Source organism: Sturnus vulgaris, chromosome Z, assembly GCF_052056855.1.
Source record: "Sturnus vulgaris isolate bStuVul1 chromosome Z, bStuVul1.hap1, whole genome shotgun sequence".
NCBI lineage: Eukaryota > Metazoa > Chordata > Aves > Passeriformes > Sturnidae > Sturnus > Sturnus vulgaris.
Genome location: NC_142283.1, coordinates 61,061,607 through 61,088,674, shown reverse-complemented (window position 1 = coordinate 61,088,674; position 27,068 = coordinate 61,061,607). Strand labels below are relative to the sequence as shown.

The following is a 27,068-nucleotide window of genomic DNA, read 5'->3' as shown; positions in this document are numbered from 1 at the left end:
ACATAAAATAGTTCCCCCAAGTAGTCCCTCCATAAAACTGAGTGCTAGAACTTTTTGAGTAGAGAAACATATTGAAACTCAGTCTGATATGATTGATATAATGTGCTAGAGTATGGTTAAATAACATTTCATTACATATTTTTATCTTGAGGGTATGTTACCACTAGTCGTCTAAAGCACCTGTTAAAACTTCTGCAAAACAACTAGAAAAATAGTGATCTGAACTCGCTGAGGTCTTTGTGGTGTTGCAGCCTTGGGGGGAAGGGAGCACCCAAGATTTGTAGATACTCATTGTTTGAAAGGAATGAGAAGTCAGATGATCCACAAAAGCTTATGAAGTTTTATTAATAAATTACACACTTGGCTTGGAAGTTGGTATGTTAGTACCCTGGCCTCTTATATAAGCACGTGGCCTTGGATTTTGGGCGAAGGGGTAGGGTGTAAGGAAAGAGAGAGAGAGATGAATTAAAAGAGGGGGACAAAGAAAGGGAAGGATGAAGGAAAGAAGGAAAGAGAGATTACCAGTCTTGGCTGCGGTATCAGTTCAGCTGATGGCATGTCATGGGGCCACTGCCTGGATTTAGTTCAGGGTACCTACTAATAAACTTTGCTTGCCCTGGAGATAAGTGTCACACTTTCTATGTAAATTACTTACCACTCACAGTCCAGGTTCGTGTGGAAGTGAGTCAGAGGACTTTGGCTCTTTGATGGTCCTGTTCCCCCCATACAGTCTGTGCCTGCTTGTGCACCTCGTTTCTCTGTTTGTGCTGTTCTGAGTTGTGCTTATCTCCAGGAGGTAGATCAAAGACCTTTGTCCCAGAAAAGTGCTGTCCTACCTCCTTATGGCCCCTTGTCCAGTCACATCTTGTTCTTTCTCACAGTATTACTGCCAACAGTCCTTGGCTGTTACTACCTACAGTCCTTGGCTGGTGCCACGGCCACCCTGCTATTGGTGTTTGGGACAAATTCATCAGCTCCTTATCTTCTAGACTTCTGCGATTCTGGTGCATGGTTAGTCTGAGCTCCTCTAAATATCGCTGTTCGCTGTCTTAGAGAGGTTGTTGTGTGTTCCCGTAAGCTGTGTGGTGATAGGAGGTTTCTGCTATTGGAAACTCATCAGTGCTTACAGTTGTATTTACACCACATTCTTAGCTGTCGTCTTTTGATAGAGGCTTAAGGTTATGTGACTCAATGTCACAGTTTCAAGTGACATTAAGGAAACATCAGTTGCAGTGAGTTCATTGCTTTTGTTTGATTTTGTAACCGATGTTTCTTGTTCAGAGACTTGTGTAGCTGCTAAATTTGTAAAGCAGTGTTACCTGAAATATCTAGGTAGTGTTGTATATTCTTCCCCTCATGCACACACTTGCTTGTATTATTGCCTTTGGATGTTTGAGATTGGATGAGTTCCTTTTGCTTGGTTTGGAAGTCTGCAAACAGTTCAAATGGTAAATGGTAATGACTCCCTACCTCTAGATTTTTATTCTTTTAGGCATTTCAACAGAGGCAGCCAAACAGGTGTCAGGAAATGATGCAAGAGTAATCTCTTTTTGTTTATTGTTTTTGTGATGATTATAGGGCTAGCTATTTCTTTGATAGTTTTTCTACTGTGAATGCTTTGCCTGCGGACTCTTGACCTTAGGTCTTTATCTTTCAGAGGCACAATCACCTGACTATCTCTTTGTTAGATCCAGCTCTGCACTGCTGTGTTCTCTGGATGAATTCTGCTCATCCCAGCAAAACTATTGCAGACCTGCATTTCTTCTTTTTTGGAGTTTGTCTACATTGTGTCTGAAAGAGCTTTGGTAGAGATTACACAATTTTGCAGTAGGAGCAAAGTGCTGTGGGAAAGGAAAGCAGCATGCAGCCATGGCAATTTGACTGACTCTTAAGAGCCTCAGTTGCAGAATCTGGTTTGATCGTTGATGTCTTTCTTGATCTTTTAAATTGTCTTGAGTGGTTCTGCTCTGCATGTCTGAGGCTGGCTGAACTAATAGAGTTTTTTTTTTCAGTAGGGAACTTGAAAGGCTTGTGGCTTTGATATTACTTTTACCTCTTGCTAATTGCATGTCTTGGATGCCCTTCTATTGAAAAAGATGTGTGCAGTGTAGTGCATTGGAGTTCATTTTGTATGAATGCAGAAGCTGACACCAGTGACTCCCAAACAAGGAATAGGACATGTGATATGCAAAAGTTGATTGTAGTGCAATTCTGCTGTAGCAGTTCTGACTTCTGTGGGAGTTGATTGTGCTGTTTTTTACCCCAAAAGAAGGAACTTGATTGAACAAGTTGATTTTAAATCTCTCTCAGGATCTATTTATTTATGTTATGGTGGCCTAATTCTGCTTTTATTGGAAGGAGATGAAATATAGTTCCATTTATAGGTAAATCCTTTAAATGAAGCTACTACCTGTGATCCCCACAATTTAAATTCTTTTCTAGATACTGAAAATTTGACAGTTTATACTCTGCTTGACTTAGCTTCTTATCTCCTCTACATAATGTTGTGCTGGGTTAGATGATCTGTCTGACTATAGTGACATTTAATCCCTCTGAATATATGTTCTACTTCTGCTTTTTTTGAAGGCAAAATTAATCAATCCCATCAGTCCAGTCACTAATTTTGTGTGTATTCAGTCAAAAAACACTGGATGCTTTCATTTGTTTTTAATTGTTCTACTTCAGTGAAATTAGCATCAGAGATCTGTTATGGCTTATAAAAAGTGCTGCAACTTTCTAAAAAATTCCTAAAGTTAACAATGCAAAAATTTACTCTTTTCATCTTTGGTTAACTTTTGATGTATTTTTTTCTTGTAATTCTTCAGAATTGTGTCCAAGAGAAATCTGTGTGATACTTAATATTTTAATATAGTAACTATAAAGGGAGTAAAAATGAAACAACTTTGTAGACAGGGTTCTGTAAAATAAAAACAGAGTAAAAAGCAATGTTTTGTACACAAAACATAGTTCTCCTTTAAAAGAATATAAGCAGTTTTGCTGTCTTGGAAATCTTTCAAGTACTCTGAAATATTCAAGCTGTTGTTCAGACAAATGTAAAGCTTTTCTTTTAAAAAAAACAAAACTACAAAAGCCAAAAAACTACCCAGTCCAGTGCAATAAAATAGTAGTTTGTTCTTACCTAGTAGTGATAGGGTTGACTAAAATTTGTCCCTTTGTCTCAAACAGAATGTTGACTTTGAAAGCTCAGGGAAGAAGCAGCGGGGAGAAGAAAGTAACACAGCGGTAAGTACATTATTTTTCTTTCCTCTGGACCAACTGCCTAATGTGTTAAAATAGAAACCCTCTTATTTATTCATATTGTGTTATAATTGCTTTGAATTATAATTCAAAGCACTTGAATTCTATTTTGCATCACATCTCATGTTACTTTGAAGGCAGGTTTTTTTAGTTCTGAATATCTGTTGAAGGCCCAAGTAAATTATATCTATTTATATGTATTTGTGTGCATATATAGAAAGAACAATATATGGAAAAGGAAAATAATTCTGTTTTAAAGCTCAGTGCCCATTATTAAGTGTTTTGGCTTGAGAACTTTAGGATACTGAGTTTTGTAATTTTTTTTTCAGTTCTTAGAAATTACAAGCATTTTTTTTTTTGAAAACTTGCATAAAAGGTACCTGAAAAAATTCTAGAAGTTTTTGTTGAGCCTCTTACTGTCCTTTTTGGTTTGCTGCTCTAGAGCCTAGACGTATATCATGTACTTTTTCTCTTACTGGAGTGTTCATGTTTTTTAGCTAGAGAGCATATATAAAAATGTGAAAAGTGTTAACAAGATAAAGTTTGATTTGCTTTCAAAGCTCTGTGGAAAAGCAACACATGTTCAGAGTCAGTTTTTTTTCCTTAATTACATGATGCCAATGCAGATGGCACTAACTTGCTTTTGCCTCGTATGTAAGGGTTTGTAGAAGCAAGTATTTTTCATGAATAAAAAGTGTACTCAACAGAATATTTAGACATCAGAAGGTCTATATGAATTCCTGTAGAGAAACTGTTACTGCTTAATCTCCCTCCTGCCCCAGAAAAAAAACCCCAACAACATATGACAGCAGCTTCCATCTGCTCTGATTTTATTAATAGCACTGCTCAGATTGTAGAAATGCTAATAACTATTGACTCCTCAATGACTTTAATTTTGAGACTATAAAATAGTGATTCAAAGGATACAAAACCTTCTGAGTATTTTATCTGGTATTTCTATAAACAGCATATGCTTAAATAGAGAGAAGCATGTGCACGTTTGTGTTTTTTAACCTTTTGTGTAACCTACAATGCTGTAGGCTTTGTGTGCTTTGGCATTCTCCACTGAGCTAATAATCCGTGCTGTTGCTGCGCTGCCTCAGCTGTGCCTGCTGCACCATAACGTTTGTTGCTTCCTATGGGCAAATGGTCAGCAATGCCTCTTGCCTTCACTTCCACTGTGCTTGTTCATCTCTTTTGACTGTGGTGGTACAGCTAGAGGAATTAAAATGGTATCTCTTCCTTTCTGCTGGAGTAGATGCTGACTGTATGCAACACAAAATATTTTCTCATATAGTAGTAATTCCTCAAAAAACTAAACCTGAAACATAAGCTGTTTATTGTTTTTTCACCTCTGCCAGAAGCTTGCCAGCTTTTAGTCTGGTTGCTCTGTGTATTCAATTTTCATTGTTTTCTTTGTATAGAAAGTCAGGAATTTGTTTCTGTAGATCTTTCACAGTAGCAATGAAAGAAAATGAGGTCATTTGATGCAGAAATTAGTGGATTTGGAAAGAAAAGCAGTTCTGAAGTAGCTTGGTTCCAGTTAGCTATACCAAATAGCTGTGATTAATAGGTATATAGTAGTTGTGATTATTTCCACTGCATATTAAAAAAAAATATGGCTAGTGGGGGATGGAGTGCATTTCAATATCCTGTTGGAATAAATATTTTGTATTTCTGGCTATGTATTAACTTAAAAATGGGAAAAATTAAATCCGAACTGTGTCAGTTCGATTATGTAAAAGAATTTTTTAGCCATCTGAAAACATCAGTGTTGAAATACTGAAATATGAATGTCATGGCTTTTAAAGAATCTTGGGTTGCATATTCCGTGAAGATTTGTGGGACTCCTGCAGTTTCCTTCAGATTTCAGTCTGTCATTGTAAAAATCACTGATTTATATGGTGCTTTTTTTTTATGTAAGGAAGAGAAGTGGATGAGATTCAAATGCAGTAGTTTGAAAAATCAGTTTATTCCTCCCTCTTAAGATTTTCTTGGTAACACGACAAATACACACCCAAAGAATATGCAATCAAGTGAAACATCAGAAATGAAGCTCAGATCTGATGCTAATCTTAGCAGTGTTGTTAATGGTATCTAATTAGAAACCATTCTTTAGAGGAAGTGTTACCCTGACACTTACTTGGATAGATTTACTGTCCAGATGGAAGTTATTTTCTAGGGCTGTCTCTGAAAAAGAGCAAAAGAAAATGTGTGAGAACATACTTGCAGCTACCTGGGCTGCAATTGTTACGACAGTATATGTGTGCTGCTAGTGTATTGTTAAGGAGTGTTATTATGAAAAGTCAGTATAAACATATATTTTTTTAAAGACTCAAAAGTATACTTGCCTGGTTATCGGAACATTTTTAAATTTAATTCTTTCCTATAAACTTAATCTGAAATTTTTCTCTCTCCCTTTTTTTTGGTAAGGATATTGCTGTAAAAGATCTTGCCTTAAATTCACAGAATTGCAGAAGAGTTAGCAGTTACAAAGAACCCCTGGAGATCATCTCATCCAAGGCAGGGTCACCTACAACAGGTTACAAAGGAACAGGTTTGCCTGGGTTTTGAATGTCTCCAGAGAGGGAGACTCCATGACCTCCTTAGGCAGCCTGTTTAGTGCTCTGCCACCCTTAACATAAAGTTGTTCTTCCCCATCTTGAGGTGAATCCCCTCTCAGTCTTCTCTTCTCTAGACTAAACAAGCCCAGCTCTCTCAGTCTCTCTTTGTAAGAGAGATGCTCCAGACCCCTCATCATCTTCGTGACCCTTCACTGGACCCTCTCCAGGAGTTCCTTGTCTCTCTTGTCTTGAGGAGCCCAGAACTGGATGCAGCACTCCAGGTGTGGCTTCACCAGGGCCCAGTGGAGGGGGAGGATCAGCTCCCTTGACCTGCTGGCCACACTCTTCCCAGTGCAGCCCAGGATCCCACTGGGCCTCCTGGCCACAAGGACTCACTGCTGGCTCATTGTCACCTTGAGATCCACCAAGGCACCCCCAGCCTGTGCTGGTACTTGGGGTTATTCCTCCCCAGCTGCAGGACCCTGCCCTTGCCCTTGTTGAACCTCATTAGGGTTCTCTCTCTCCAGCTCTCCAGCCTACCAAGGTAAAGGCAGCAGAGCCTTCAGGTGTATCAGCCACTCCCCCAGTTTGTGTCACCAGCAAACCTGCTGAGGGTGCCTTGGATCCCTTCATCCAGGCCAGTGAAAAACAAGGTGAGTGAGGCTGGATCCAGTATTGATCCCTGGGGAACACCACTGACTGCTGGATTCTACTGCCCTGATCCTGACCCTCTGAGCTCTGCCATTCAGCCAGTCCTTGGTTCACCCCACTGTCCGTTCATCTAAACCACGTTTCCTGTGCCTACCTGTGAGGATGTTATGGGAGATGGTGTCCAAAGCCTTGCAGAAGTGGAGGCAGACAGCATCCACTGCTCTCCCTTCATCTGCCTGTCCTGCCCTGCCAGAAGGTTGTCAAGCATCATTTCTGCTTGGGGAATCCTTGCTGACTACTCGTGATGATATTCTTTTCTTCTGCATGCTTGGTGATGAATGTTCTGTTCCATCACCTTTCTAGGGATGGAGGTGAGGCTGACTGGTTGGTAGTTTCCGGGGTCCTTCATGCTCTTTTTGAAGATGAGACTAACTTTGTCTTTTGACCAGTAATTGGGCACCTCTGCATGATTTTTCAAGGATGATGGAGAGTGGCTTAGCAACGTCATCTACTAGCTCCCTCAGCACCTGTGTATACATCCCATCAAAGCCCATGGATTTATGAATGTTAAGCCTGTCTAGTTGAATCCTCCATGACTAGAGGAAGGTCTTCCTTTCTCCAGACTTCCTCTCCTTGCTCCTTGCCCCAAAGTCTGGGATTCCTGAGGGCTGGCCTCAGCAGTTAACACTGTAGTAAAGAAGACATTCAGTAATTCTGTCTTCTCTCTGTCTTCCTTCACCAAGACACCTGTCTGATGCAGCAGTGACCCCACATGTTTCCTAGTATTCCCTTTGCTGAGAATGTACTTGTAGAATCCCTGCTTGTTGTCCTTGATATTCCTTTACAGATTCAACTGGAAGTGGGCTCTGGCCTTCCTTGTCACCTCCTTGCATTCAATGACCATTTGCCTGTCATTCTCTCATGTGGCCTGTCTCTTTTTCCATGTTGCATAAATGTAATTCTTCTGTTCGAGATTTGTTAGAAAATACCTGCTCATCTATAAAGGGTTCTTGCCCCCTTTGCTTAATTTCTGGTTCATGGGAATGCATTGGTCTTGAGCTTGGAGGAAGTGATGTGAATATTGACCAGCTTTTTGGACCCCCTTTTCCTCTAGATCCCTAACACATGAGATTCTACTAAGCAGGTCTTTGAAGAGGCTGAAGTTGGCTTTTAGGAAGTTTAGGGTTGTAGTCCTGATTGCTGCTTTACCTCATCTACATAGGATCTGGAGTTCTACCATCTCATGGTTGCTACAACCAAGGCTAGGGCCTTCACGTTCTCAGTCTTTCCTGACTTGTTTGTACAAGGTCCAGCAATACAACTTTCCTTGTTTGCTCTTGTACCATTTCCCTCAAAAAGTTACCAATGATCTGCAGGAACTTCTTGGATTTTGTGCTGGGTCATGTTCTCTCTCTAAAAAATACTAGAGTGATTGAATTACAGCTCTATGCTCCCATAAACATCTGACTTACTGATGTCTTGTCTAGGCTTATAAGGATATTGAGTATTACTGCATTTCAGTTTAAGGGTGCACTTGAAATAGAATATTCTGTTACATTGTTTATTTGCCAGAGGTTTTTTTCTTCTCAGTTTAAAAATAATACTTTTGTTCCTTTTTGACAGAGTCGTTCTGTCATTTTGTCATTGTTAAGCTTTTGCCATGAAAAGGCCAAGTACTGCTTACTGCTTTATTGTAGAAAAAAAATTCTAAAGAATTCTTTTGATATGGTTAGGTTGGATTTTACTAGTCAAAATTTACTCTTGAGATTTGTTTTAGTGTAGGCAGTTTAGATAAACTTTTCAGCTAAAAAGTATCTGTTACAACACATACCTAGTTAGAGATTTAGTTCCAGTAAAACAGGAAAATGCTGGTGTTGAACAAAGAAAATGTTACTGATACAGGTAACACCATTGCAACTGCAACAAGTGAAGAGATTTTATAATATGGTTTGAGAAGCTTCACATTCTAATTGTGTGAAGGATTTCTGTTTATTTTAAGTCAAAGGAAAATAGAAATGGTGAGCTGAAATCTGGTTAGAATTTATTTATAGAAGGCAAAAGGGATAATTTAAGCAAATGTCTCCAGAATTCATACCTGACATTGCTTTTCTGAGTTATTTGAATTAATTAAAATTATCTTGCTGCCCTTGCCCTAGGAGATGGGTGGATGGCTTCTTATGGTTGTTTTAATATATAGAGGCACTGAGAACCTGGAACGTAGTTAACCCCAAGAAAAACTTTTAACTTGATATTTTGGCAAGCTAGGAGTAGAGAATGGCTGGTTTTGGTTACATTCTGGTACACTGGATCTGTAAAAAACCTGATTTATGTGCTCTGTGTTCCCTTAGTTTTCCCAAAAAAATTTCGCAAGCATCGTTAATAACTTTTCATTTAACAATTGGCTATTCACTGTATTTACTAACATGTTCTTCCTCCTGTTGTTACCATTCACTATTGTTGTTTCAAAAGCAATGCCTTTTATTTCTTTTTCTCTGAATGCTGTCTGTGAGCAAGCACAGTGTGTTTTTTGGTGTTCCTTGCATCCATGGGGACACACAGCCATGGATGCAGTTAAGCGTTGTTTTTTATGCAGGAACCAGGGAGCCTCGGACTATAGCTTCATATTAAAATGGTGTCCATTTTATTTCCAACCACTTGTTTTTTCTCCTGAGTGCAGTACTTTGGTTCATTTGTTTGTAGTGATATGTTTGCCAGTCTCATTCAGTGAAATGTATGACATAACCAGTCCAGTTTGGGGATTTTTTTTTTTTTTTCTAGAAGAGACATGAAGATACAGCTTGGATGAAAAGGGAGAAAGAAGGGAAAACACTACCAAACGAGGCTTCACCACCTCAGCCAGGGAACGCCAGTGATACTTAAAAAGGGAAAGTTTTTTCACAGTGCAGGCTGTCTTTGCATGATTCAGGTCCTTGTCAGTGGCCATCAGGTTTGAGCTATCCTTTGCTTTCTTAAAGATGACAAGAAAAAGGATTAAAGAGAAACAGAGTTTCAAGCTAGGGTGTGTAAAATGGTGTTTATAGTTTGTTATTTTAAGAGCTTATCTTTCCTGCCCAAGAGGACTCGATTGATCTTCGGGGAAGTCTGTATGAAGCCTTAGTGCCACCCCCTACACACTTCCCTGTCCCATGATTTCCTGATGAGTAAGTGGTGCCAAGTACTTTGAATGTAAAGAGTGAATAATTTTGTGCTCCATTTACTGTAAAAACCTAGGATGTTTTGTGTTCTTTCTAGAAGTACTATGTTGTTTATAGTTTGCCCAAATTCATGAGAATTAATGCTGTTTTTAACTGGAAGATGTTCATGTCAATTGTGCTGCTACTTTTCACAATATAACATCTCTCATTAAGAAACCACAAAGCCTCTGTTTTGGTGTCTGCTGTGGTGTTTGTTGCTGCCTTAGGCAGAGAAAAACCCTTACGGGTTTTCATGATTCTTTGTTTTGACATGAAAATGTTGGGACTTCTGTCAGTTGGTCAATTAAGCCTGTATTTGTCAGGCATTATGTTAGGTTACATACTCCCCAATACAACCTTTCCCTTTTCTGTGTTTGCATGTGCTCAGCTCCATAATTTTGCACTAGTTTGTCGACAGTGAGGTGGATAAAAAAATACTTCATGTTGTATTTTGTGTGCCTAGTTCATCTTACCTTTCTGTATAGACAACTGATAGCTGGTTTCATTCGTTTTCAACTGCTGCTGATGTAACATTCTTTTACAAGGCCTGGAAGGGGGAAGCATTGCTTTCTTGGCCATGAGTGATCCCATCCTGTTAGCATCAGACAGGAAATCTAAGGAACTAATGATACAGTGAAACTATTGCTGCTTTCAAAGCAAATTAACATAGACTGAGCACAAAATTACTGTGATCCTAAGCTCTACTTGAGGTTAAACTGAAAATGTCCCATGGGGTTCTGGCAGATCTACAGATGCTGTTGGATTGCCAGGTACTTAGGTGAGGGGAATATGCAGGGAATCATCCGATTCCAAGGGAAAAGTGATGGTTCACTGAATGATGGTAGTCTCTTCTAAATTAAAATTTAGCGTATATCCAAATTTGCTGTTGATCTTGTTTTCTTTCTTTGGTCTTCAATGCTTTTCTTTTCAGCTTCATTTTACAATAATTACATTATTGTGTTCTATTCAGTTTTCCTGTTTATGGTTTGTATTGGGTGTAGGCAGCAAGGACTTTGTAGTTGGGTATGATGTCCCACCTGTAAGGGGAAGGGAGAAACCAAGATTTGTTGATGCCTTTCAAAAGGAATAACTAAAAGTAGAGGGTCTGCAAAAGCTTATGAAGCTTTGTTAGTTAATTAAACATGGTGTGGAAGTTGGTGTGTTAGTCCTACACCTCCTAATGTAAGTGCACAGCAGTGGATTTTGGATAAAGAGGTAGGATGAAAAGGAGACAAAGAGAGAGACTAATTAAAGATGGAGAGAGAGAGGGAGTAAGAAAGAGAGCCAGTCCTGGCCTCTGTATTTATCTAGCCAATAGGGTCCTGGGGGAACCCATGCACCTGGGCTTGGTTTTGGGTGCCTTTTTAATAGATAAGCTTTCCCTGCCCTGGAGATAAGTGTCACACTTTCTATTTATGTACCACTCACTGCCCTTTATTCCAGGTCCTTGTGGAAGTGAGTCAGAGGACTTTGGCTCTTTGGTGGTCTTGTTCCCCCCATACAGTCTGTGCCTGCTTGTGCACCTCGTTCTCTGTTTGTGCTGTTCTGAGTTGTGCTTATCTCCAGGAGGTAGATCAAAGACCTTTGTCCCAGAAAAGTGCTGTCCTACCTCCTTATGGCCCCTTGTCCAGTCACATCTTGTTCTTTCTCACAGTGTTACTGCCAACAGTCCTTGGCTGTTACTACCTACAGTCCTTGGCTGGTGCCACGGCCACTCTGCTATTGGTGTTTGAGAAAAACACACTAGCCCTTATCTTCTGGGATCCTGCAGGGGGTCTGCAGGTGTGACTTCACCACATGCAGAAGCTGCCTGAAGCTGCCCCCACACTGGAGGGAACTAATTCCAGCTGTTTCCAAGATGGACCCACTACTGGCCAAAGCTGAGTCGGTCAGCAATCTTGGTAGCACCTCTATGATAACATATTTAAGGAAACATTAAAAACAACTGTACAATAGTCAGGGAAGAAAAGTGAGAATATGAGACAGTCAAGGTCAGTGAAGAAGGGGGTGAAGGTGTTCCAAGCACTAGAACAGAGATGCCCCTGCAGACTGTTGTCCAAGGTGGAGCAGATATACATCTGCAGCCTGTGCAGAGTGATGTTTTTAGCTTCCTATTCCTTCAAGAAGTGAAAAAAACCACAAAACACAAGAACTATATAAACGTCATAATTTTACTGTTGTCTGTGAACAGTGAACCTTGGGTAAACTTGTGTCAAGGCTCTAATGGTTTAGGGAGCAAGGGAGTTTTATTTGTGTTTCAGGTTTTTTCTTTGAGGTTTTTATTATATCTGCCTCATAAAGAATTGAAGTTGTTAAATGGTGGAGTAAAGTAAGCCATCACAATGTTGTTGGACTGCAAGACAGTATTGCTTTCTTGGATTTGGTACTTCAGGTGGTCTGATGTTGTGGTATATTAGGAAATCTAGATTTTTCTGCCTGCTAGACTTGCCTGTTTTAAGGGCAGGAAAAAATCACTTTCTGTATTCTATGAATTTCCTCAAACTAAACATGGAGAAGTTCCTATTTGAGCAAAATAAGAAAAGCATATGTTGTGTGTGAAGTCACATTTTCCTGTCCTACACAGTTCTAACAGTTCTAACAGTGGATTCTCTTCTGTATTTTCTGATTCCTTTCGTCCATTACAGTTTTTCTGCTTGGGAAACTGACCACAAGATGGGTAGACAAAGACAGATAAGAAGTGTGTATGTCTGACTGTTGGTTCATAAAACATATATTGTACAGGAATGGTAGTGCAGAATGCTTCCCACCGCTATCCTGACACACCCATTTCCTAGTATTGGCAGCCATCTCTGTTGTAGAACATTAATGTTAAACAGTTCTTCCTGTATGTGTAGAAGTAAAATTTGAACTAACATAAAACCGTTTTGTATTAAATTACATTGCAGTTTCCTGTCTTCACTTAAATGAAGCTTTCTAGTTTCATTCTGGGTTTTGAAGAGTTACAATTAGACATATGCCCAGGTTGGTCAAACCAGTGCTTTGGGGGATGGTTGTTTATTTGATACTTATATAGGAGTTTTGACCATTTGGGCTTAAGATGTGATTTGTGAGTTTAGGTACTTAAAGGGACTGAAGGAGACATGACCCAGCACTGTGATATCCTACAGGCATTTGTTACTAAATCTGTTTACAGTGCTGTGGATGCATGTGATCTTATACCAGGTCTTTCTCCCCCCCATGCCTTCCAAAAGCTCAAGATCTCTCTTACAAAATAAAGGAATAAGTTGGGAAAACTAGGTATGTGTGGGTTTTGCATTGTTAGACTTCATGAGTTTTGATGCTTCAGAAACTGCAGAGATATGGACAAGTAGGATTCTGTGTGAAAAGAACAGCCACTGAAGAAGAGGGGGCAAACAGAGTAATGAATGTGTTTTTTGAGGGATTTGAATGACAAGTAGTAACTTGTTTCATTATTTATATGAAGCATGTAGTAAACTTCTTAATATTCTGCTTTCAAAATATAGTTCTCAGAAGTTGAAATGGCTGGACAAAGTGAACTTATTGATGGCTGCAGCTGGTGGGATATAGGTGTGCCTTTCCCTGCCAGACTTCTGGTAATCAATTCACATGTACAGTCTCTGCTTCCAGTGCTGGTTTCCATTATGTATGTTCTCTGTTTATACTGTTTAAAGAGACTGCTCTTGATGCTTCTTTCAAAAATATTGTGTTTTTCCACAGCTTTGCCATTCTCTGAATTACTAGCAAAATGAGACAAAATTTCTTTTTTGTCAAAGGCTTTTTGTATTTAGATATTGGCCAGGGAATTCAGCTTGTGTTTTCATGTGCAGCCTCAGAGGCTTGGAGGAAGGCATGGGTAACTTTGACCCAGTGAGCACATCAGCTTCCATAGCATCTTTGGCATCTGTCTATGGTTGGCTGGAGGATATCATTCTTCAATCTGTTCCTGTGAAAGAGGCATGAGGAAGTTATGCCATCTCTTTTGCTGACTTTCCCATTTTGTAGAAATCCTCGGTGTGAAATTTGCCATCTCCAAACTCTCTGTATTGCATTACAGTTAAATTTTTAGATCACTTTTTGTTTGAGTAATATGGCTGCTGTTTTATGGGAAGTACTGTGTTCTGATAATCAACATTGTAACAAAATTCTAGCAATGTGGAAACATTGTTAAAAAATGAGGTTTTGACATCCCACTATTCTAATGAAGAGCTTTCTTCCATGCTTTTTAATGGATGGATGTAAAATCTGACCGTTCACAGCCTGTGTGATAAATTCTACTTCTGTTTAATGAAAATACTAAAGTATAGCAGTCCCTTGATCTGTTGCCAGATTAATTATACATACTGTGAAGTATTTTGCAAGCTAAGCTGCACATAGAGGAAAATCCAAGCACATTACTTGTTTCTGTGTCTTAGTGAAAAAAGTGGTCTTGCTTGTGACTTTACATAGTACCGTGGGCATGGTATTTTATGTTGTCCCTGTATTACTAGCATACTGTCTGAAAGTTCAAGTGCAGTCTGCTAAGTGTGTCTGAAAGACCTTTTTAGTACTTGGAGGAGAAAGTTTCCTGTCACTAGTCCAGAAGCTGAAATATAATTTCAGCAGTTAAAAAAAAAAAAAAGAAGGAGATTAAAAAAGGCATATTTTCATTTGATGTGTTGGCAGTTTGATTGAGAAAATAAATACTCGGTGCTGTTTTGGCAAAGTATGTATTTTTAGGCCAATTTCCTGAGGAAATGAAGCTGACATGATCGTCTTGTTGGTCTGCGTATGTTGGTCCTTCTTGAAAAATTGAGTCTGTCATCGAATTTCAGACAAACTTGAAACCTGAGGTGACATTCTGAAGATTTTGTGAAAAATCCATTGCTGATTAGAGAAGGAGACCTAAACTTGTGCTGTTCCTGAGGAGAAAAGAGGCAGGAACATGGCTGGTGTATGCTGTCAGTGATTAGCTAGTCAGCACCATTTAGATTTGCCCTCTCAGGCTGAATAGGGATAATGTGGAAGTTATTGTTACAACAGTTCCCTTTATTCTCTATGAGCTCAAAGGAAGAAAGGTATAGCCAGGTGAAGTTTCCAGTGTGTTCATCAAGATGTGTTGAAGTTTTCCAAAGGGAATGAAGTTGCAAGAAGAGGTCATATTGTTGTCTCTGCACTTGGAAACCTTTCTGTTTAAACTGCAGACAGAATAGTTGGTAGAAACTGGTTCTTTTTATTGTATTCTGTCATTACATGAGGGATTTGAAATTAAGATATGTGAATTTACATGTACCAAAAAAACCTGATTGGATTTCCTATAGCTACATTTTAATTCTTTGTAGAGGGTGGATTTTATTGTGCTAAACAAAAATATCCCACTGACCTTTTTAAAGGGTGGATAAGCTGTGTTGTAAATACACAACTGACTGTTCAGAAATGCCATTTCAAAGTTCTCTGATTCTCTGCAGTGTAGGACTGTGTTAATTGGTGACAAGTCATAGGTAAACTTTGGCTTCAACTTCTGGTATCTGTAGGTGTGTTAACTCCATTTAATGTCATCAGATTTCTGTTGTATTTAAAATAAAATAAGTACATGCTCCTCACTGTGTGTCATGTGTATACAAATATATATGCAGGTATATATATATATATATATATGCTACTTCTTTTCAGTCATTAGCAGCTGGTGAAAGTTTGAGGAACTGCACGTGAACATTTCTGAGGTTGTCTTGGTTTTTAAATTGACCAATTTCTTTTACAGTGCCTGAAAATGACAACGAAGCGGAATTTGTTTTTGCGGCTGGTGCCATGCCGCTGTCTGCGTGGAGAAGAGGAAACTGTGACTACACTTGATTATTCTCACTGCAGCCTGGAACAGGTGCCTAAGGAGATTTTTACTTTTGAAAAGACCTTGGAAGAGCTGTATTTAGATGCTAATCAGATTGAAGAGCTTCCAAAGGTATGTTGGATCATTTTCCTTTTAGATACACTTATTACATCTTTACTTCACCAGCATTGTAGAAACTAATGGTGTCTAGCTACAGCTTTTGGGCCATAGTTTGCCATGAAGCTGCCTTGCTAGACTGAAAGTTTATGCATTCCAGCTGGACTATTTTGTTGCGTGAATTGGAATGAAATTGCACAAGCAACAGATCCTGCTCAAGAGAGTTACAAAGCAGAAAAGACTGACTAATAAATCTATTTCTGAGAAGTGGGTAGGCTACCAATTGCCTTGGTCTAGTCTACGGTTTACGTATCCATGTGATTCGGAAGATTACTTGAACATTTATCTTTTGTTCCATTTTGGATTTTTTTATTCTTAGCTGTAGGTACATGTAATAGCCTACACTTGCTTCCAGTTAATGTGTTTTTATATTAGAATAAGTTATACTTAAAGGCGTATTTTTGAGAAACTAAAGATGTTTTCCAGCTTTTAAGTAATATTGGTCATTATTTTTTGCAACCATTTCACTTTTCAAAAGAAAACACCCCCACATATAAATTCAAATATGGCAAAGAACACAAGCAGAGAGATTAGGGGTAGTGAAGATGTAGTGAAAGTGATTTTTATTCATCTGACCAAAATCTTGGTAATTAAACTTCCATAGAAGAACTGTAGGGGAAGGCCTGTAATACTTGAAATTATCCTAGCCAATATGGAGTCAGAGTTTTAAGCTGTGTATTCCTTTTACGTTTTACTTGGTCTTCCAGCTCTGAAAAAGGCTTTTAATTAAGTAATTTCAAATATGAAGAATGTGATACTTATCAAGCCCTCTCTAGTTTTCTGAAATCCTGTTAAGATTTTCCCACTCTCACCTTTCCTCTTTGCCCCAGTAGTGTTTTGTGATCTGGCCTTTGTATGCCACAATACAACCGTTTGGAGCTGCTTGTCAACCTTATCAGTGAAATGATCCATCAGTGTGGCTGTTGGATTTTTTAATTGCTCTGAATCTTGTCAGAATTCCAGCTTATTTCAAAAATCAGTTCTTACAGGATAGCTCCTTAATTTAGCTGACTTGTTGAGGGTACAGTGTGAGCAAACTAGGGAAAAAGGTTGTGATAGAGAAGGAATTGACTTTACATGAAATGTTGGTGCGTAGTCTCTGCTTCAAAATTGACTAGGCATTTGAAATTATTTCATCCTCCTCTATCTTATATGCTAAATCATATCTGAAAAAGTACCCTGTTTGCTCCGAGTGCCACGGTGTGCATTTGAGCTGAAAAAGCTCAAACTGTAACAGTTTCACTTTGCTCTCTCTCTGATGTTTGGAAGAAATCAGAAATCTGTAGTAAAATAATCTTTAATTATGTGGCTTCCTGCATTTGCTACTAGTAATTATGAATATTTAAACACTGAAAAAGAACAACAAAAAGAACAAGCAAAGTCATCATCATCCTTCCTTCCCCCTCCATTTTCCTTTAGGGATCTTGCAATTCCTTGTGCTGCATATGACTTGACCTGAGTTGTCAGAGAAATTTGTAATGATTCCAAGAGTTTAGATTATTGCTTTCAAGGGAAGGAGTTTAAGTATATATTCTTGAAATAAGGGAATGGCTCTGAAACACCTGAGCTCAAAGTATCCTAAGTGAATTGTAGCTCTACAAAGCCTTAATGATTAATGAGTTTTAACAGACATTTCTGAAGAATTGGAAACAGCAGTCGGCAAGTTAAAGCTCATTCCTTTAACTGTTCATCTTGCTAATTCATGTCTGCTTTTGTTCTGAGGTGGCATATGCAAATTTTACAGGAATGGGGCTTGTTCAGTCTCTGGTTCAAATATGGCCTTGTTGAGAGAGACACAACATTTTGGTCAAACTGAACCCATTGGTATGATAGTGACAGGGATAACTGTTTATTTAGTCATTGAACACTTTCTGGCATATCTTTTGTCGTTTTTTCTTCCATTACATTAAGATTATTAGCCCTACTTGGTCAATTTGTAAAGCTTTTGAGGAAGAATCTCTAGGTACCCTACATTTAAGAAGAGATCTGGCTTTGAGCTAGTATTTGATAAAGATGGTAATGCATGTACGCAGAAGAGATTAGACAGTTTTCTGTACCCCTAACTTGAACTTTGACTAATTTCAATTTTTTCCCTAGTTCAATTTTTTTCACTAGTTTTTAAGTTTTTCAACTATTTTGGGTTTTTTCATAGTTAAGGTTGGAAGCGAGAACAGGAAAAAATATTGGAAGACATGACAAAATGAAATTTATACTTTTAGAGGAGGTGAACACCTACTGAAATTCTGTGTTTCAGAATGATTTGACTTTAAAAGATGTGTCTATCAATTTTTCTTTTCTTTCTGGAATAAATTCTAGTTACCTCTGCAGTGCCACGTGGCATGTCTATTATAGAAAATATTTTGCAATGTTTGCAGGTCTATATGTAACTACAGGTCACAGTTTCTGAGGTCCTGGAAGGAATTTGTAGGAAGTATTAAGCATATTGCTCCCTTGTGACCATCTACTGTTTTTTGTTTTCTTAAACATTGTAATATGAGTTAATTTTCAGTGAAACTAGTTAAAAATTTTTGGTAATCAAAAACTTAAATAACCTGCTCTTTAGGCCATGAGGTTAGAAGTTTAAAAGGGTTAAAAAAAAGCTATATAGAGAAAACTGAGAGAAAATAATATTCACTTTTTTTGTTTCAATAGCAACTTTTTAACTGTCAGTCTCTACACAAGCTGAGCTTGCCAGACAATGATCTAACCACATTGCCAGCATCCATTGCAAATCTCATTAATCTCAGGGAACTGGATGTCAGCAAGAATGGTAAGTCACTTTGCTTATTGTATTGAGGTAACTAACAGGCAAATCACCATTGACTGTACAAAGACACTAGTGAAACTAATTTCTAGAAGTTACACAGCTAGTAATTTTAAAATTACTATGCTAAAACCCTGCTTACAATAAAAAGATGCTCTTTTATGATCTGGTTGTGATATTTAATTGTATCTCTTACATTGATTGTTTTGTAGACAATGCTGTCTGGCATTTTATATTCTCTCAAAATATATAAGTTCAAATGTTAATTTTAGTAACTTTTGTCCCTATAATGTAGAGAGTTTGCACAAGAACTTGTAAATTTTACTGGATTTTATTGGTGTAATTTATTTCATATTGGTTGAATATTGGTTTTGGTTTATTTTCATATGCTGTTGGTATATTATAGTGTAGTAGGACTTGGCCTTCTGTCCTGCTCTGGGGATGGTAACTTTTGTTGCATGGGGAAGTGTATTTATGTGTCCATAGATATGACTTGGTTCACTTGTCTGACTTGTTAAAAATCTATCATTCTGTGTGAGTCAGAGTTTTATAAGTTCTGTTGTCAGCCAGGTCATTGTATACATGGGGTTTTACAAATGGTGCTGCTTTGGTAAGCTGGCAGATGTGTGCAATTGTGAGGAGATTGAAATAGCATTGTCATCAAACTTAGTTGTGTGACTTATTTGAGAGAGAAGTTGAATCATACTAATTGAGGAGAATAGTTTTGTCTTACTAATTTAAAGTTAAGTAAGAGGATACTTCATTGAAATAATACTTGAAATTAAGAATTGCATAAATATTCCAAAGATTTTGTCATTCAATTTATTGTTTTATTTGAGGTGCTAAGTAATTATGACTCCACGACCAAAGTTCTGCTTTACTAAGAAGGCATTCCAGTTGTTGAGGTGTTGGTATTTTCCTTGGTTGTTTGTTGTAGCCCAATCTGTACTTAAACTGTTACTCTATTGTCTCTGCTTAAGGAGCACAGAATTTAATGTGATAAATTGACCTGGTTGTTACTGATCTGTTCCTGGTACTAGTGTATTGATAGTCTTTCTTAAAGAACACTGGCCTTAAACTGTCACAGTAACATACAAGAGAGAAAGAATCATCTTTTTGTCCTGGACTGAACTGTTGAAAGTATTAACTGTTTGAAACACAAGTTCTCAATGCAGAAGACTTAAAAGGAGCAAAAGGGGATTTGAGTGCTGCTGTTGGCAAATTCCATAGCTTACATACATAAATTGGCAGCTGAAGGCAGGGAGCTCCTAGTCTGTCTAAAATGTCATGGCTCTGAAATAAGCCTACAGAGTTCAGTGCTGAAAGAGCACTTGTTCCTCTGACAATATGATATGCTATCCAAGTAAACTATGAATCTCTGTTTTATGGAGGCTGGTTTTTTTTTTCTAACACCATTCAGAGAAATGGCAACGGGTACAAGCTTATTTAAACTATTATCATGTGCCTGGTGTCAGACTTATCACAATTTGCATAGTTTCTCTGACTAGTGTTGCACATAAAAAATAGTTCTGAGGTCACCAACTTGTTTACTGGGGACATCTTGTCTTCCACTAGTTCTAAAGCCTCCATAAAATTTAAAAAACCAAATTAGAGTCCCTGTTGGTTCCTGCTGGGTGAAGTAAGAGATAGTGCTCTTTATCCTGTAATAATTGGGTATTATTTGAGATCTTGTTTGTTGGCATATATGCCTTTCTCTTTCTCTTTAGTTCTCCACTGTTGCAACCATGGAAGACTTTTCTCTTGACAACTGTAAGCCTAGTCTCTTCCCTTGTGTCTGTTTTTCTCTTTGCAAGAATTTACTGCTCACTTTCCAATTGTTCTGATGGGTGTCTATTATAGGGCCAAATAGGAAGTGTGTTACTACTTTTCTAAGAGTAGCAAAATATATCAAAATCTGCCGTTCTTCCTTTTTCTATTATGTCTCAAAAGAATAGAATAATGAAGACGAGGACTTCTGTGGAAATAATTGCTTTCCTTTAGTTTATAATAATTAGTTGAGATTAGTCCCCAAAAGTGCAGGATGATGAGAGATGCCAAATTCTAAAATAATTCAGTGATTTTCAGATTCCTGTGGCTGTGGCAGGTGAATGGCTTTTCTAGGAGTATTGATATACCATTAAGTGTTTCCTTCTGAGATGGACTGGGCTAAATCATGAAGTGCAAATGCCTTGACATCAAATATGCGTTTATTTTTAAAGGTTGTATTTTTAGAAGGATAGTTAAACCTTGATTTTCAAATACCAGTATGCATGAAATATAATAGGACTTTCACATAAAATATTTGAGCTGTGTCTCGCATAGGCATAATCAAATGTATTGACCAAAGTATTTAATTTTCTAAAGAGCTGATAGGAAAATGAAAAACTAAGCTTCAAATTGAAAATGTTTCTAAATTACCTAATGAATTGCAGTCTGGCTCACAGAGTGAGACCAGTCATATGGCATACCATCCAGTTGTCCAAGTAGAATTATATGCATATATATGTATATGCTTAATATTCGATGTTTAGATGAAAGATCAAAATCACAGAAATTTTTCAAGGCAGCAAATTCGTTACATGAAAGGTGTTAGTCCTAATAGCACATGAAAAATCTTGCCCTTTTAATTTCTGGCTTAAATACACACACTAAATAAAACTCTATAACAGTGACATAACAGATGTGCAAATGCTGATACTTAAGAATATTTAATACTGTTTTATCAGAACAAGGATTCATCTAATCTAGCATCCTGTCTCCAACAGTGACCAAAAGTAGAAGCCTAGGGAAAATTTAGAAAAATACAGGAAGCCAGGAGACATGCATGTTTCCCTGTATGCTCCCAGAGTGCAGTACCTTCTCTTATTTGGCCTCCTTGAGCCAGAGAGGGTGTTTTTTTATTTATGAATCTTCATTTGACTATTTCTGTCAGTTTATCTACTGTTCCAAGTGATGTATGTTTTGAGACGTGCTGAGTTAGAGCACAAGCCTTTAATGGCTGTGTTGAAGAGCACACGGAGGTCTTTGTACATTTGTCTGAAATGTATTATCCATGGCTGCTGAAGTGGTCTGGGTGTGAGTATAGCCCAAAAGTACCAGATTGCTGCCATATGTGCAGCAAGCATAGACTCTAGTCTTAACTCTGGTTTTATTGTTGGTAGTAGTCAGTAAATTCTGTAGCTTTTGGTAGTGAGGACATCCACTGTCCTTTTATGGCATTTTAACCCAATTCCCAAGGCTACTGTGAATCCTTAATATCAGAAGTATTTTGTTGCTTATTTCCAGATACACCTCAGCTTTGAATTTTTTAGCTGAAGCCTTGTGCTGTCCTAGTCACAAAGATGAAATAATACTTGAACAAATGGTTCAATAAATAAACTGCATTCCTATGTGAGAAATTACATCCTGCACTATACAAAGCATTGAGAGATGCCTTTTCCCCCACCCCTGTAACTGGATGGGTTATATCTTAAAAAGAAGTTGCAGCATACAGAATGTGAGATCAGTGGAGAAAAAAATAATTTTAATTAATGTTTTATTTATGAGGCTAAAGGAGATCAAAACATTTTTAATTATTTATGGCCAATTTATTTATGTATTGACAGCTGTACAGGAAAAAAACTCCACCCTTCAAAAAACTCTGCAACGCCACTCTCCACCCCTAAATCAGTGTCTTTCAGGGTTAACCTTTAGGGAACAATGAAAGGGGAAAGCATTTATGTGCAGCATCTGATGACATATCTAAATGTATAGAAGAGTTAGCTTTACAGGTTATAGAATCAAGTGGTTTGAAAGGCTGAAACATAGGATGAGGTGACTGCCAGGAAAATCAGGCTTTCCTGGAAGCTTGGAAAGTGTATTTGAAATTGCTTGTGTCTGTGGGGTTAGTCTAGTGGGAAACAGTGAGATGATCTACTTTTCCCTACGTTCAGGTACTGAAAGAAAAAGACTGAATTTTTAAGTTCCATATTATTCAGACCTTTGGAGGATTAAACAGCAAGATGAGAAAATTACTACCAAGACCACGAGTAACCTGGGGCTTTGGAAATAACAGTACCTTCAGTAGTCTTAGATATTTCTTTCACACTGATGTTACAGCAAAATTTACTCATGTCGGTTTGTTAATCTGTATTACAAGGAATCTTTATGGAAAAATAGACAAACTAAACTTAAGAAAACACTCCCCTCCCTTCACCCCCCTGCCTCCAGGCATATCTGTCTGTAAAACTATTCCAGTAATTTTAAAGAATTTTTGTTAACAGATGCAAATTTAGATCAAATATGTTTTCTTCAGTGTTCTAAAATAATCTGTTGATTTGGCAAACTATCTTTAATATGTTCTGTGCCAGAAGTTGTGGAATTGGAGAATGAGAATTCAATAAACTATCCAGTTTTGTATTGCCCATCTGGTGTGTTTAGGAATATGGCTTTTTCAAGGAATTGAACATTATTCATAGTAATAGAGGGAGACAGATCCAAGTTGTATTTTCTGCAGGAAGAAGTAAGACAGGAAGATCCTGAATACAAAATAACTTGCTGTAAATTTGCTGTTCCTCTGCTTATATTGACAGAGAGGCCAGGACCAGGATTTTTAAATTATCTATAGTAGTGAAATAAAAGATAATTGATTTGCTGCAGAGGTCTGAGTTAGCTCTGTGATAATGTATCACTGTGCAGATGCTCTAAATTTCGGCAGCCCTTCTATTTCAAGTCTTCTTTCAAGTGTTTGTAGTACTTTTTCTTAAATTCATTGTCTTATTGAAGGTTCTGAAATGAATGTCTATTCACAATAAAATGTTCTCTGTGTGTAAGAGAGGATGCGAATGGAATTAAATTTCAATGCAGATGAGGTTTTGAATGTGAAATTTGAGTGTATGTATCTGAAATTCTGAAGTAAGTTTATTAAAAATGCCTTCCTGGACTCAAAAGGAACGTTTGTAACACAAGAAAAGGTATTGTAAAAGTAATTGTGGGGTTTGTAGATGTGGATTTACATGTAAATACAGCATAGAATAGGATCGTAGAATAGAATGATTTGTGTTGGAAGGGACTTCAAAGATCATTTCATCTCAACTCCTTTGAAGCAGGGACAGTCTCACTACTGGGTTGCTTAGAGTCCCATCCAACCAAATCTTAAATATTTCCAGGGCAGGAAGCATCCACAGCTTCTCTGGGCAGCCAGTTCTCACCACCCTCACAGTAAACACTTTCTTCCTAGCATCAAATCTAAAAGTAGTCCCATTCACCCCATGTACTGTCACTACTTGCTCTTTTAAAAGGTCCCTCTCCACCCTTCTTATACAGACCTTCAGGTACTGGAATGCCATAACTCGGTCACCCTGAAGATGACTACCAATTCAGCAGAATTCTCTTCTTCTGGATCATAACTACCTATCCTAGATTCTTCTAGCTCCAGAACAGCATACCTATTTTTAGGGGTGGATTGGTAGAACAGGGAACATTCTTTTTCTTACTCTGAGCTGAGACAACAGTCTGTTCTCCCTTGCTTTGTGAATTAGCTGATGCTACTTGCTAGGGTCGGATGTTAATTTACCTTCAGCTCCCAAGAATTTAAGCGGGGGGATATCACCCTGCCCGTGTGAGAGCTTAATACTAGCATCACTGGCCTGCTCGGATTCCCAGAGGGTATGCTGGGGAGCATTCTACACAATGAAGCTTGTCTGTCTGGGCACACTTGCACCCATGGCATTCAACTCTGCCCTTGGGTTCTAGCGGGGCTCCCAGGTTCTGGCGTTCCCTGCAGCTGAGGGTTTGCTTGGCTCTCTGAGACTTGAGGAGGTCTATCTGGGTGTGGGCATCTACCTGAGGAGGCTGTGGCCTCTCCGGGATTCATGCTCAGCACAGCTGTTGCAGTGGGTAGACACCAGTTTTGTTGCTGGAAAGGTTTGTTACATGTTGACCACTCATTAGGATGTAATGGCTCCTCCTCTGTGCCTTTCCTCAGGAACTGCCATGCAAGACCTCTGCATCACTTTCTTCTGAAGTCACGTCCTGTTCCTCACATTCCCAGTCACTCGCACTCACTGGACCCATTTAAGTCTCCCATGTTTGCTTGCCCCTAGCTGTTTATTCCTTTCTCTACTGCAGAGCTGCTCTCTCTCACTTGACAGAACTGCTGGGTCTTGGCTGTTTCCTGGTAGTCCTCACAGGCCTCTCAGCTGTTACTCAGTTTTCCCTGACTCCAGGAAGCCCCTGCCCAGCTCAAACCTAGCGCTTAGCCCACATAGAACTTAGTGTAGCCACCTGTGGTGGCACGAGGGTCACTATGCACCTCGCCAATTCACCGAAGGAGAAACTTGTGTCTTTTTTTGTAACAGGTATGCTTTGAGCGACAGTTGCCATGTAGTAGCAAAAAGTGACCCGATGCACAGCACAGATTTTGCAGTCCGGAGTGGTAGGGAACAGGGCAGGGAAAAATAAAGCAGCTTCCAATGGTTAAGTTTTGTGCATCTCTGGGTAATTGACAGCATTCCATCCATGAATTAGACATGATTGAAAACCATGTAACCTTGGAACTTGTCCAAAATAGCATTATGGCCACAACTGTTGTCAACAACTCTCCTAGTGTTCCACATTTTGCAATTTTACTCTGCCCTGGCATGTTTTGGTTTATGTAAATTAGTGTGTCAGGCATGCCTTCAAGAAGCCTGGCAGAATTACTCAAGAATTACTGGCTATCCCTTTTTTTTTTTCACAGAACAGTATTGAGAAACCTGTCTTACTATTCACATTCCTTCTCCTTTACATTATGTAAGAGACATGGCTAGAGCAGGCCTAGAGAGACCTTACTCCAAAAACTGAGGAATGGTTTGATGAGAAATGCTTGGAACACTCTCATATGTTTGCTGCACTATCTTAGCTGTTCTAGTACATGTATGGAAAAGCAATAAAAAACCCAAACCCACAAACCCCAAAACTGTAATTGGAAAGGTGTTACTGCTGTCATACAGGTGACCCTTGTATCTCATATAAACCTGAGATGCTGGTGGGTCTGAAGCCAGCTGCAGTAAGGGAAGGGGAATCAATGTTCAAAAAAATAAGGATGAGTGTGTCAGTACTGTGCATTGAATTGTTTGGGTTCTAATACACTACTTACTTTGAATAATGAAAAGCACTGGTTTTAGTTCAGAAGGTATGCAGCAATCCCGCATTAAAGTAAAATACATAAATATGTAAGAATAAACTGTGACTAATAGTGTAAGTTTTCAGTTTAAAATTTCAGATTTTGCAAACAGATCTTTCATATTCTTTGGGAGATTTGTGGCATATATCCTTAAAAATACTTTGCTCTGTTAAATCCATATGGGCTTGAAGGACAGTTGTAGCAGAGGTGTGAGGGGAAGAATAAACAACAGATTCTCTTTTTGTAGTGGAGCTGCTTGTCCAGAAGTTAGACCCAGTATAAACAGACTAGCTGAGGGAAGAAAGTAGGTAATTTGTATTCATGCAAACTGAACCTGTATGTTTGCCTCTGTGTTCTCTATACTTGCAAAGGTGCAGAATGGATTAAGTGCAAGTGTAGCTTGATATATCTTGCTCCAAGAGTGCTTTTTAGTGTGCCTGTTGTTTGGAGAAATTTTTTTTTCCCCTCATATTGTCTACAGACTGAGAGATATAGCTGCAAACTCCTTTGGGAACACCACCTTCTAGAGGTCTCACCTGTGTTAGGGTTTTCTTGCTTTGTATTTTAGGGATTGAACCAATACGCTTTCCTTGCTCCTATTTAAGCTCATTTGACTTTTTTCTGTGTAAGAAGAGGAGTAACTCTCTACAAATAGTACTACAAATAAAAAAAGATAGGTGGTTTCTATAACTGATTTCTGGACTGCTACTTTTAGCATTTGTTTCTGAATTAAGGTATGACCACAGCATGAGCCACAGAGCAAGCCCCCATCTGCATTAGGGCTGAAGCAGGAGTGTACAGGGCTGTCAGCACTGAGATCCATTGCAGTCAAGGATTCTGCCAACAGTGGATCTGACTTGCACAATTTTCTATAGATATGGAATTGCCAGTATTTGAGTGGAAAAAATCTTATCTGATGAAGAGAAAAAATTGTCTCAGTTTTTCTCCTGCTGTGCAAGTTGCACTGGCCCTAATGATAGGAGAGGACTGTGATGTGTGGGGGAGAAGATGAGTGTAACTCAAGATGGTGAGGGGGACCCCAATTATACTTACAGTCTTCAATCCAGGCAGAAGGACTTTTGAGCACACTTGCTGTGACAGGCTATGCAAAAAAAATCATAACTTTCCAAGCACTTAGAAATCAGGTGAAATTCTGTATTTCAGTCATGTTATGTGATCAAGAACTGAGGTAGATTACCTCCAGATTTTTGTCTGTTGACCCAAATCCCTTGGGTCTGTTGACCCAAAATGACCTTTTTGGTATGTCCTTTGGACATGTGCCACAGCTGGTCTTGGATTGTGATTGAACACCACAAGGTTAGATGGTGGGATTTTGCCAAGCAGAGTTCTGAATGATCCATGCTTTCTTCTTCTGTCATAATCCAGACAAGAATTTTAAATTCCTTTTCCGTACCTTACTGACAAATTTTCTTAAACATTTTCTTTTTTTTTCTGTTTGGTTTGTTGTATTTGTTTGTTTTTAACTTTTGTTTGTTTTTTTTTGTCATTTCAATGGTTCATTTTTGTTTTT

General features: G+C 38.5%; 1 protein-coding gene across 9 annotated transcripts in view; it reads left to right on the top strand.

Moving 5' to 3' along the window:
* ERBIN (erbb2 interacting protein) overlaps positions 1 to 27,068 on the top strand; it is a 115,128-nt gene that overhangs the window by 37,481 nt on the left and 50,579 nt on the right. For 4 of the 9 annotated variants that reach the window (XM_088157193.1, XM_088157197.1, XM_088157192.1 and 1 more), the window contains exons 1-3: positions 13,153 to 13,242; positions 15,387 to 15,584; positions 18,282 to 18,399. In XM_088157193.1, coding sequence (XP_088013319.1) covers positions 13,168 to 13,242; positions 15,387 to 15,584; positions 18,282 to 18,399 — 391 coding nt within the window. In that variant the 5' untranslated portion in view covers positions 13,153 to 13,167. Of the gene's footprint in view, positions 1 to 3,186; positions 3,244 to 9,251; positions 11,556 to 13,152; positions 13,243 to 15,386; positions 15,585 to 18,281; positions 18,400 to 27,068 lie in introns of those variants that run through there. The other 5 variants (XM_088157198.1, XM_088157194.1, XM_014881373.2 and 2 more) reach the window with 3 other exon arrangements.